The sequence below is a fragment of the Mobula hypostoma genome, chromosome 7 (assembly GCF_963921235.1).
Source record: "Mobula hypostoma chromosome 7, sMobHyp1.1, whole genome shotgun sequence".
Classification (NCBI taxonomy): domain Eukaryota; kingdom Metazoa; phylum Chordata; class Chondrichthyes; order Myliobatiformes; family Myliobatidae; genus Mobula; species Mobula hypostoma.
The window spans coordinates 168356116-168369217 of NC_086103.1; the positions used below are offsets into that span (position 1 = coordinate 168356116).

A 13102-nucleotide genomic window follows, 5' to 3' on the forward strand; every position below is an offset into this window, starting at 1 on the left:
GCATGAGATGGGGATGTCCTCAATGATTTTTTCTTTGCTTTTACCATGGAGAAGGACATGAAGACTTTGGATGTTGACATAGTTAAAGATGATGCTTTGGGACCAGCCCGCATTACAGCAGAGTAGGTGCGAGATGCCTGAAGCAGATGAATGTAGATCACTCTCCAAAGCCTGATACAAGAACATCTTTGGAAAGCTAGAGAAGATATTGCAGAAGCTATGGCTGAGATATATACACTGTCATTGGTAACAGGTGAAGTGCTGGAAGACTGGAAGGTGTCTAATATTGTGCCTTTATTTAAGATGGGCTACATAAGGCTGCATTAAGAACAGCGAGTTCAGCCTTGGCCACTCTGTTATAGGAAAGATGTCGTCAAGCTGGAAAGAGTGCAGTGGACATTTACAAGGTAGATTTTGGGGTTCAAGGAACTGATTTATGGACAGAGTTTGAGCAGGTTGGGACTTTTTTTCATGAATAAGGGACAATCATGTAGAGGTGTACAAAATCACAAAGGACATTAAAAAAAAGGCCAACGCACATAGTCTTTCTCCCAGGTTGGGAATCAAGAATCTTGGTTGTTGTCAACCAGATGGGCCAAAGGACCCATTTCTATGTTGTATGACACTATGACTTCCAATACACCAGAACAGTATTTTTTGATTGAACATGAGGAGAAATTTCTTTAGCCAGAGGGTAGCGAATCTGTGGATTTCATTGCCACAGACAACTGTGGAGGCAAGGCATTGGGTAAATTTAAAGCAGAGGTTGACTGATTCTTGATTAGAAAGGGTGCCAAAGATTGTGAGCTGAAGCCAGGAGAAGGATAATAAATTAGCCATGACCAAGAGGCGGAGCTGATTTGATGGGCTAAATGACATAATTACACTCCTATGTCTTATGATTTTATATTTATTATTAAAAGCTTATATGAAGATAAAGAATTTGGAATGATCTTGGCACTCCCACATGTTTTTGAGACCTAGACTATCTACAGCAAATACCTCAAAACACTGAAAATTCCTACAAAATCCTCCAATTTCTCAGGGATGATGTGAACCAACTTGCTTGTTACCTGTTACCTCTCTCAAGCCTCCAAACATACCGTAAAGCAGTGGTCCCCAACCCCCGGGCCGCACAGCATGCGCTCATTCCCTGTCACACACACTGTTGAGCCATTACGCATGCGAGGTCATTACTCGCGCATCGTCCATGTCAGAGCAGGAAAGAGATCAACTCCTCGAGCTTGCAAATGACAGCGGGCTGAAAGGTATGTTCGACATAACGTCTGTCGGTATTCTGGATCAAAGTCAAGGCTAAATATCCTGAGATAGCCACGGAAGCACCGAAAACGTTGCTTCCATTTCCAAGATATCTTTGCAATGAATGCAACGAAAACTAAATTGCGGATTAGACTGGACATAAGGAACCCCGTTCCGAGTACAGTATCGCTGTCTCCCATCACTCCTCGATAGGACCGTGTTGTTGCAGGGAAACAAGCCCAAGGCTCCCACTGATTCAGCGGTTTGGTGCGTTGCAATGATTTTATATGTTCATACGGGGAAAATATGCGCTGTGTGTTTAATATCCAAACGTTACTTAAAATGTTATGATGCTATTGACTTGTATAACCATATAACAATTACGGCACGGAAACAAGCTATCTCTGCCCTTCTAGTCCGTGCCGAACGCTACTCTCACCTCGTCCCACTGACCTGCACTCAGCCCATAAACTTCCATTCCTTTCCTGTCCATATACCTATCCAATTTTTCTTTAAATGATAATATCGAACCTGCTTCTGCCACTTCTAATGGAAGTTCGTTCAACATTTACCTCAAGCTCCACTGTCCTCCCCTGATAATTGACTTATCGCTATATTCATGCGAGGAAAATATGGGCTGTGTGTTGAATATTAAATTCGTTAGATAAACCCTTTTACAAACGCCCTCCCCCAAACAGAATCGCCAAAAACGATTTGTAGAAAAATAATCGGCACGTGCACACATGCGCAGGTTACGCATGCGCACCTGCGCCCGCGCAAGGCTTCGTGGTCATTGTAGTCTTTCTTGGGTAAACGCAATGTATTTGACTGCTACTCTTGTTCGTTGGCAACCATCCTGCCCCCTCCCCCGCCCCCCGTCCGCAAGAATATTGTCAACATGAAACCAGTCCGCAGTGCAAAAAAGGTTGGGGACTCCTGCCGTAAAGGCCCTAGTCACAAGCAGGCAGCTATGTAGGGTATTTGTACGCCTAAAACCATACTCTCAAAAATACCAAACTATTTGGAGCTCTATCATAGTAAGAGGTAGAGGAAATGTTTGAAGAGCATGATCAAAACCACACTGAATAAACCCCTGGTCCATGGAATTGGACACTTCGGCCCATGCTAACAAAGATTCTCAATTTCACAACCAAGTTCAAATGGAAAAGGAGCATTCATGTAGTATCAATAAGTTTGACCAAGTAGTACAAGAAGCTTGCATCAGAAGAACAATGAAGCCCTGCACATATGGCAAGAAGCATGTGCTATCTCACAAACTCTCCATTTGTTTTCAGGAATCTCCTACCCCTTTTCTGGAAAAGCATCTGCTTTCAACAACTACTTCACAACTCACAAAGCTGGAGAGTAAGCAAATCATTCATAATTCCAGAAGACCAGCTAAAAAGAGAAACTCCTTCAGAGCATCATGTTTGATTAGATTGACTGTTCAACCAGCTTAGCGACACCATAAGTACTGCGTATCATAAGTATCATAGATGTCAGAATTTCCTTTCGCACTGACAATCATCAAGAATGAAAAAGTTCATCCAACAGAAATTGCTAAATTGTTATGAACAGTTTTATTCAAGGTAAACAGAAGGCATCATCTGGGAAGAATGTTCACAGATTCAATTGCCTCACCAATCTTCTGCGATCCCCATGGCTTCCCCTTAAGAGTTTTTTTTGGTCAATTTGAAAAACTACATTTTAATTCATCAGACTAATCTTGTCCCAATCCTTACAACTAAACTTACCAAAAGAACCTTCTTTATAACTTTCAACTATTCCTACTGGATTCACTTTCTCACAGAAAAGGCATGTGTATAATTTAGATCAACTCCAATAGTATTTTTTAAGGCTAAGTACAGGTCTCTGAAGTAGAGAACAAACAAAAATGCATAACCACACTCACAAACCTCTGGATCACATTTTTCTTCTTTTTGATGGCCTGACGCAAAGGTTCACGAAGAGTTTTCTGAGCAAAGTTTTGGAGTGCAGCATAAATGGTATGTCGAATTGCATGATTGAACACACTCTCCATTCTACCCATCAACACTTGTAGTCCTTTAATCATTGCTATAACCTACATTGCAAAACAGATAAATTATATTTAAGTTTAATGAACATTACCGTTAACATAAACATTAAGCTGCTATAAATTGAATAGAAAGTGTTATAATTTAGAAGAACTTAAACTAAAAATTGCACACAATTGATGTGCAAGTTTTTATAGCCGTTGTACTCTCGATAAATCACACAATTGTAAAGGACAGATTAATCAGCCAAAAATAATAGTTCAACATATCTTCCTCTCACTGATATCAATAAGGAATTATTCTTTAAATATCAGGATATTTTATCCAAACTCAAATGTTTTTATTAATAGATATTAAAATAAACTATTGACAATTCATCATTCGTTTTTCAAGATACTGCAGCCTTTTTCCAAGTGCATCAATAAACTCAGCTAAATTTCAGCTACTGGTGCTATTTTAAATGGAGGGCGATATAATTTGCCTTAATACAGCTTAACAACATTGATACACAGAGGGATCTTGGGGCCTAAGTACTTTGCATGCTGAAAGTGACAAGTTGATAGGGTATTAAAGAAACAATATGGTATTGCTTGCCTTTATTAACTTAGGCAATGAGAGCAAGAAATGCTGCACCTTTATAGAACTCTGGTTAGGCCACATATGGAGTACTGCATTGAATTATGGTTGCTCCTTTCCAAGAAGGATGTGAAGAAGAATTTTGGAAGGGTGCAGAAGAGGTTTATTAGAATGCTGTCTGGATTCAAGGACATGTCCTGTAAGAAGAGGTTGAACACTCTGAAGCGGCAAAGGCTGAGAGACCTGATATAAGTTTGCAAGATTATGAGAAGCAAAGATAGTAGAGAACTGGCATCTGTTTCACAGGGTTGACGCGTCCAAAGCTCAAGATATGCTTTCAAGACGTGCTTCTTTATAAAACACAAAAAATGATGGGTGCCTGGAATACTCAGTCAGGGGTGGTAGTGGAGACAAAGCAAGAAAGAGGCATTTAAAAAGGCTCTTGCATTGGTACATCAATATATAGAGAATGCAGGGCTATGGATCTGACATAGGCAGTAAGAACTAGAGTAGTTAGGTATTTAATTTATTGAAGACAATATTAGTCTGGTTTAACCTTGAAATAGGACAGAATCATTGGCAGCAGGGTTATGGGTCTGGTGGCAGAGAAAGAAGTTGTTACTAGCTTTCCCATTAAGGATGTCATACAAGCAGAGGCAGTAAAGATGGGACAACTGGCAGAGTGAGGGAGTTGGATGAGGTTTAGTATACACACGAAAGCTGACCCCACATCTATGTATCATCTAGTTGAGAAAATGAGCAAGAGCTGGTAGTGGGGAATAGTGCAAGAGTCATAGAACATTACAGCATATAAACAGACCATTCAGCCCATCTACATCATGCCAAACTATTAATCTGCCTAGTATCATCAACCTACACCTGGACCATACCCCTCCTGTCCATGTACCTATCCAAATTTCTCTTAAACATTGAAATCAAAACTGTATCCATCTCTTGCATTAATAGCTCATTCCACACTCTCACCACCTTCTAAGTGAAGAAGTTCCCTTGTGAAGATGTGTTATGTTTTAAAGAAGTATAATGGTTACAAACAGCTACATAAATGGAATTAGGCATACGGGGAAATGGGTATTAGAAGAGTGCAGGTCCCCCCTCCAACCCATTCTAATTAATTTTTAGATAAACAACAATCAGAGTATAATGACCAGCTGCCATCCAGTACAGGAATTGCAAGGCATCTGACCTCAAGACCCTACAGAGGATTGTGAGGACTGCTGAAAAGGCCCTTTTCTACCTATCCAAGATACTTATCAGCAGTGCTGTGTACACAGGGCCCTTAGCATTGTCAAGGATCCTTCCCGTCTGTCCCACAATCGCTTTGACCACCTACCAGCAGACAGGAGATAGGTATCACAGCATTAGGACATGAACTGTTTGGGTGGGAAACAGCTTCCTCCCCCAGGCTGTGAGACTACTGAGCTCCCTGCCACCATCCAGGTCTCATCACTTATGAAGCCCTAATCATGTTATACTATTTACTTCTTAACTTCTGTTATAAATGCACCTGATGCAAAATGTCAATCTTCTGTAATATATTTTATTATTTGTTCTTTTTTTGTTGTAATATTACTTTGTGTGTTGTGTGTGAGTTATTTGTACTGTGTGGTGCACCCTGGTCTGGAGGAATGTTGTTTCATTCGGCAGTATACACGTATATGGTTAAATGGCAGTAAACATTGACCCTGAACAGTTCAGTTGATCAGGTCAAAGGTCTCATTGTTTAGTGATAAATCCACCATGATAATAGCCAGAGGACACAATTCAAAGACCATGCCACGGAGGGGGAAAAAGGCCCGCAACTGGGAAACACACGAAGTTCAAAATACAGACATGAATACCGCTTCAGCATGAGCATGTAGATATTAAGAAAGAGGATGTGGTGGAGCTTTTGGAAAGCATCGAGTTGGATAAATTGCCGGGTCCAGATGAGATGTACTCCAGGCTACTGTGGGAGGTGAGGGAGGAGATTGCTCAGCCTCTGGCGATGATCTTTGATCAATGGGTCGGGAGAGGTTCCAGAGGATTGGAGGGTTGCAGATGTTGTTCCTTTATTCAAGAAAGGGAGTAGAGATGGCCCAGGAAATTATAGACCAGTGAGTCTTACTTCAGTGGTTGGTAAGTTGATGGAGAAGATCCTGAGAGGCAGGATTTATGAACATTTGGAGAGGTATAAGATGATTAGAAATAGTCAGCATGGCTTTATCAAGGGCAGGTTGTGCCATATGAGCCGATTGAATTTTTTGAGAATGTGACTAAACACATTGATGAAGGAAGAGCAGTAGATGTAGTGTATATAGATTTCAGCAAGGCACTTGATAAGCTAACCCATGCAAGGCTTATTAAGAAAGTAAGGAGGCATGGGATCCAAGCAGACATTGCTTTGTGGATCCAGAACTGGCTTGCCCACAGAAGGCAAAGAGTGGTTGTAGATGGGTCATATTCTGCATGGAGGTCGGTGACCAGTAGTGTGCCTCAGGGATCTGTTCTGGGACCCTTACTCTTCAAGATTTTTATAAATGACCTGGATGAGGAAGTTGAGGGATGGGTTAGTAAGTTTGCTGATGACACAAAGGTTGGGGGTGTTGTGGATAGTGTGGAGGGCTATCAGAGGTTACAGCGGGACATTGATAGGATGAAAAAACTGGGCTGAGAAGTGGCAGATGGAGTTCAACCCAGGTAAGTGTGAAGTGTGATGGCAGAATATAGTATTAATGGTAAGACTCTTGGCAGTGTGGAGGATCAGAGGGACCTTGGGGTCCAAGTCCATAGGATGCTCAAAGCAGCTGTGCAGGTTGACTCTGTGGTTAAGAAGGCATACGGTGTATTGGCCTTCATCAATCGTGGGATTGAATTTAGGAGCTGAGAGGTAATGTTGCAGCTGTATAGGACCCTGGTCAGTCCCCACTTGGAGTACTGTGCTCAATTCTGGTCACCTCACTAAGGAAGCATGTGGAAACCATAGAAAGGGTGCAGAGGACATTTACAAGGATGTTGCCTGGATTGGGGATCATGCCTTATGAAAACAGGTTGAGTGAACTCAGCCTTTTCTCCTTGGAGCGAAGGAGGATGAGAGGTGACCTGATAGAGGTGTATAAGATGATGAGAGGCATTGATTATGTGGATAGTCAGAGGCCTTTTCCCAAGGCTGAAATGGTTGCCACAAGAGGACACAGGTTTAAGGTCCAGAGGAGATGTCAGGGGTAAGTTTTTTATGCAGAGAGTGGTGAGTGTGTAGAATGGGCTGCCGGCAACAGTAGTGGAGGCGGATACAATAGGGTCTTTTAAGAGCCTTTTGGATAGGTACATGGAGCTGAGAAAAATAGAGGGCTATGGGTAACCCTAGTAATTTCTAAGGTAGGGACATGTTCGGCACAACTTTGTGGGCCAAAGGGCCTATATTGTGCCGTAGGTTTTCTATGCCTCTGTTTAATATTCAAAAAATAGGCAAAGCTAAGGAGTCAATTTAAAAATAATTTAATAATGCATTTATGTTTTTAAAGTTTTTGTATAAGAGTACTGAAAATATATCTGTTCTTTCAATAAAATTTCAACTTAAAAGCTCATTAGGATATAACAGGTAAATACTTTAGAATTCCACCTCAACAAGTGCAAATTTCTCTTCACTTGTGTAGTTGTATCTTGTTGCTCTTTCATACTCCTCTGCATTGTCTGGGCATTCTTTATTGGAGTACTTATCCGTAGGATGCACAAGCTTCCAAGAGTACTGTAAGATAATAAAGTAAACATGAGGGGAAATCATATCGTTTAACAAAAGAAAAATCACTAATGCTGGAGATGTGATTTATAAGCATACACACTGGAAATATTTAAATAATCAGGCAATATCTTTTGACCCAAGAAATAACTAACATTTCAAGGTACACAACTAATTATCAGAATACCAAAATGTCAAAAATACACTAATATTTTCAAGTACAAAGGACAGGAGGAGACCAAGAAGGGAAAATACACACAGAATGATAGACAGAAAGTAGGAATGATATAATGAACAGACAAAAAGTAGTAAACTGTGCAAATGATTTGAAATTGTTGAATATGATAATGGAGGGCATCAAATTGTAAACAAGTACAATTCAAGGAATAACTTTTATTCATAGGAAAGAAATTTAGAGTTTATAAGGAGATGACAGACTGGGAATAGGGTGAATCATTAAAATACATGTTCAGCAATTACACTGATGTTTTGTAGTTACCAAATTGGTATTTCATCTCTCCAATGTGGAAGATTATACCCTGAGAAGCAAACTATTAGCCTGAATGCACAAGTTGCAATTTCATTTGCAAGAGCACCACACATGAAATGCTGAAGGAGCCCATCAAGTCAGGCAGCGTCCATGGAAATGAACAAACAGTTGACATGTCAGGCTGAGACTCTTCATCAGGACTGGAAAGGAAGGGGGAAGATGCTAGAATAAGATGGAGGAGAGAAGGGAAGGAGGACACGCTGGAAAGTGATTGGTGAAGCCAGGTGGGTGGGAAAGGTAAAGGGCTGGAGAAGGACAAATCTGATAGGACAGAAGAGTGAACAATAGGAGAAAGGGAAGGAGAGGTACTGGGAGAGGTGATAGGCAGTTGAGGAGAAGTAGTAAGAGGCCAGAAAAAAAATACCAGAAGGAGAAATTGATGTTCATGCCATTAGGTTGTAGGCTATTGAGAGGGAATATGATGTATTACTCCTCCATCCCTGGAGTGGCCTCATCGTGGCAGAACTGGAATGGGGATAGGAATTAAAACAATTGGCCACTGGAAAATTCTGCTTTTGGCAGATGAAGCAGGTATTTGACAAACTGGTTTCCCCAATCTATGTCTGGTCTCACCATACAGAGCAGGCCACAATGGGAGCAACAGATAAAATAGACGACCCCAACAGATTCACAGGTAAAGTGTTGCCTCACTTGGAAGGACTGTTGGGGTCCTGAATGGAAGTAAGCGGGGAGTTGAATGGGCAGGTGTAGCATTTCTGTTACTTACAGGGTATGTGCCAAGGGGAAGATTAGTGGGGAAGGATGAATGGTTAAGGGAATCACTGAGGGGGCAATCCCTGTGGAAGTGGCGGGGGGGGGGAGTAAAGATGTGTTTGGTGTTAGGATCCACTTTGTAGATAGTGGAAGTTGTGAGAATGACATGTTGGATGTGGAAGCTCATGGGGTAGTAGGAGAGGAATTCTATACCCATTAAGGCAGTGGGAAGATGGGGTGAGTGCAGATGGGAAATGGAGGAGATGCGGGTGAGGGCAATATCAATGGTGGAGGAAGGAGGACATTTCTGATGGCCTGGAAATGAAAGCATCATCCTGGGCACAGATGCGGTGGAGACAAAGGAACTGAGAAAAGGGAATAGTATTTTCACAGGAGACAGGGTGGGAGAGGTATAGCCAAGCTAGCCATGGGAATCGGTAGACAATTTGTCTCCAGAGAGATGGAAACAGAGGGATTGAGAAAGAAGAGCTAGACCAAGTGAATTTAAGGGTAGAGTGGAAGTTGGAGACAAAGTTGATGAAATTGACAAGATCAGCATGGGTGCATAAAGCAGCACCAATGCAGTCGTCAATGTAGCACAAGAAGAGTTGGGGAGCATTACCAGGGAAGGCTTGGAACATGGACTGTTCCACGTAGCCAACAAACACACAGGCATAGCTGGGGTCCATGAGGGTGCACATGACTATCCCTTGAGTTTGGAAAAAGTGGGGAGAAATTGTTGAGAGCGAGGACCAGTTCTGTCAGATGGAGACAGTGGCGATGGGGGGAGGGGGAGAGAACTGGTTTGGTCTTTTGTTGAGAAAGAAGCAGAAAGCCTTAAGGCCTTTTGATGGGGGAAAGAAGTATACAGGAACTGGACATTCATGGTGAAGATGAAGCAGTCAGGGCCAGGAAATTGAAAGTTGTTGAGGAGATTGAGAGCATATGAAGTGTTGCAGGTATAGGTGAAAAGAAACTGAACCAAGGGTGATAGAATGGAGTTGAGGTGGGGCAGGAGCAGGCAGAGACAATGGGTCTACCCGGACAGTCAGGCTTGTGGATCTTGGGTAAGAGATAGAAATGAACAGTGCAGGGTAGGGTGTTTCGTGGCAGTGGATGTGAGTTGTCCAGAGTTGATGAGATTAGTGATGGTGTCAGAGGCAATTTTCTAATGGTCCACGGGGTGGTGGGGAGGGGAGACACCAGTGTTTAGAAATGATGAATGAATAGACTGGAGAGATGGAAGGAATTTTCTATCAAACTACTAAAAGAATATTATGTTTGCTGCACTGCCAATGATTACAAATATTAACAAATCTGCAATGTCTCCTGGCAACAGATCATAGCTGGTTCTCTCTTATGGAATGGAAATGAGTTGTCCATTGTTTTCTTTCTTTCTTTTTTTGGCATGTGCCTGCGTGCGTGCGCGTCTGTGCATGTGTCCATGATGATGTATTTTTCATGGCTTTTACAAGGCTGAGAGAGAGAGACAGACTATATGGCGCACCACTCCTCACACAGACATTTTCACAGTGTTTTCCCTTTTATTATTTTATGAGGTCGAGTTGCGTTCTCGACACTCAACCCGGCACGGAGTACTCAGGGGCGGACCTGACTAGCTTCGAACCCGGGAACCTCCGCTCCCAGGTCCAGCGCCGATGTCGTTGCACCACCAGCCGGCCCTGTCCATTGTTTTCCAACCTGAAAAGCCAAACATTTTCAACTCCTTTACTTGCTTTCAGATTCTTTAAGTTTCACCCATGACATTCATAGAATCTGTAATGTAAAAGTTACAACCTGATGCAAGAACTATTACAGGAAGTGTGACATGGATTTTTAAAGACATTGCGAAAGTTTTCATTCAGATGAACTACTTCCTAATGTGCCATACAGGAAATATCTTCAGAGAAATAAAAATTCAAACAAAGAGAAATACTTATGCCATCTAAAAAATACTGATATAAGCAAATTACTGAAGTGTACCACACAATAAGATTCAGAGAGGATTTTTAAAAAATCGAGCAAAACATTGATAAAATGAGCAATTTTCTACTACTCGGAAGAAAAAAATTTACGGGTGAGGAGCCAGAGGATTGGAGTATAGCTAATGTTGTTCCGTTGTTTAAGAAAGGCTCCGAGATAAGCCAAGAAATTATAAGACAGTGAGCCTGACATCAGTAGTGGGAAAGTTATTGGATGATATTCAAAGGGCCTGGATGTATAAGTATTTGTATAGACAGAGATTGATGAGGGATAGCCAACATGGCTTTGTGGGTGGTAGATCATGTATAACCGACCTTACAGAGTTTTTCAAGAAAGTTACCAGGAAAGTTGATAAAGGCAAGGCAGTGGATTTTGTCTACATGGGCTTTCGGCCTTTGACAATGTCCCGCATGGGAGACTGGTCAAGAAGGTTCAGTCGTTGGCATTCAAGATGTGGTAGTAAATTGGACTGAACATTGGCTTTCCAGAAGAAGCCAGAAAGTGGTAGCAGATGGTTACCTCTCTGTCTAGTGCTGAGCCGCAGGGATCGGTGCTGGATCTATATCAACGATCTAGATAATAATGTAGTAAACTGGATCAGCAAATTTGTGGATGACACAAGATTGGCAGTGTAGGGGACAGCAAGGAAGACTAAAGTTTGCAGTGGGATCTGAACTAGCTGGAAAAATGTGCCTAGATATGGCAGATAGAATTTAAGGCAGATAAATATGAGGTGGTGCACTGTGGGAGGACAAACCAGGACAGCACTTGCACGGTAAGCAGCAGAGCACTGAAGAGTGCAGTGAAACAGAGGGATCATAAATCGAAATATTGAATACAGGAGTTGGAAAGTTACTGTACGTTAAAATTGTGTTTATCATTGGCAAGGCCTAATTTAAAGTTTTGTTTGTAGTTGTGGTCACGACCTACAGAAAAGACGTCAATATAATTCAAAGAGTGCAGAAAAAGTTTACAAGGATGTTGCCAGGACTTGAGGACCTGAGTTATAAGGAAAGGTTGTTTAGGTTCAGACTTTATTACCCGGAGTTTAGGAGAATGAGGTGAGGTTTGATGGAAGCATACAAAATTATGAGGGGTATAGACAGGGTAAATGCAAGCAGGTTTTTTCCACTGAGGTTGGGTGACACTAAAAGTAGAGATCATGGGTTAAGGGCGAAAGGTGAAATATTTAAGTGGAACATGAGGCGAACCATCTTCACTCAGAGGGTGGTGAAAGTGTGGAATGAGCTGCAAGCAGAAGTGGTGGTTGTGGGTTCGAGTTCAACATTTGAGAGAAATTCGGATAGCTACACAGATGGGAGGGAAGTGGAGGGCTGTGGCCCAGGTGCAGGTCAATGGGACCAGGCAAATAAACAGTTCTGCAGAGACTAGATGGGCCCCAACGTTCTAACTTATTACAAAATGATACAGATGCAATGAGCAAAAGATGCAAAGAATGAATTACAGCAAATATTAAAAAGTCTGGAATATATCTATTAAAATGGGACAAGAGAAACTGGTACACTGCACACAGGAGAACAGAACACTAGTTTTTCAAAAATAAAACTGCACAATTACTTTAAGTAGTTTATTTAGGTTTCTTACCACTTCCATAACATGAGCACTCCACTGGGAAAGCAGCTGCATTCCCTGTAAAGCCAGTTCAGATAACTTCTGGTATTCTGCATCAGTCTTTTGAGCTTCTTGTCTGCCTGACCCTGTCACTACCTGCAAGAGGTAGTTAAATTGAAAACGGGAACAAGGGATGTAATGATCCAAAAAGTCAGCTCAACTGCACAGAGTATTCACAGCAACTACATGCAGACTGCATTCACATTCTGATTTCAACAAAAAACATTACACACTTACAGGATAACTGATAAACAACAAAAGGTTAAAAATGGAATTTCTAAGGTTCTGACAGACCTTATCACTTTTTAAAATTATATCTGTATATCTAGATAACAGAAAAAGTTGTATTTTGTAATATTCCTCTCACCACCCCCCCCCACCCATCACCACTCTCCAATCAAGATTATAAACCTGTACAAGGTTTTTATTTTCACATTCCCTAGGTGCTTTCTAAAAACTTGGCAGATTGTACAGGTATACGGTAGCTTCCATAGTGGTATATCTTGACATAATGCAGAAGATTCATGATGGAATTATGGCTATTTCATATTATACAATAAACATGTACAGCTGCAAGAAAGAGTTTGTGAACCCCTTCCAATTACCTTGCTTTCT

The 13102-nt window shown here is 41.6% G+C and overlaps 1 protein-coding gene across 2 annotated transcripts in view; it reads right to left on the reverse strand.

The window, feature by feature from the left end:
* The window catches only part of cyfip1 (cytoplasmic FMR1 interacting protein 1), a 155384-nt gene that overhangs the window by 56942 nt on the left and 85340 nt on the right, over window positions 1–13102 (reverse strand). For both annotated transcript variants that reach the window (XM_063054534.1, XM_063054535.1), the window contains exons 13-15: window positions 12461–12583; window positions 7492–7617; window positions 3177–3343 (exon numbers count right to left, since the gene is read on the reverse strand). In XM_063054534.1, the coding sequence (XP_062910604.1) occupies window positions 3177–3343; window positions 7492–7617; window positions 12461–12583 (416 nt within the window). The remainder of the gene's footprint in view (window positions 1–3176; window positions 3344–7491; window positions 7618–12460; window positions 12584–13102) is intronic.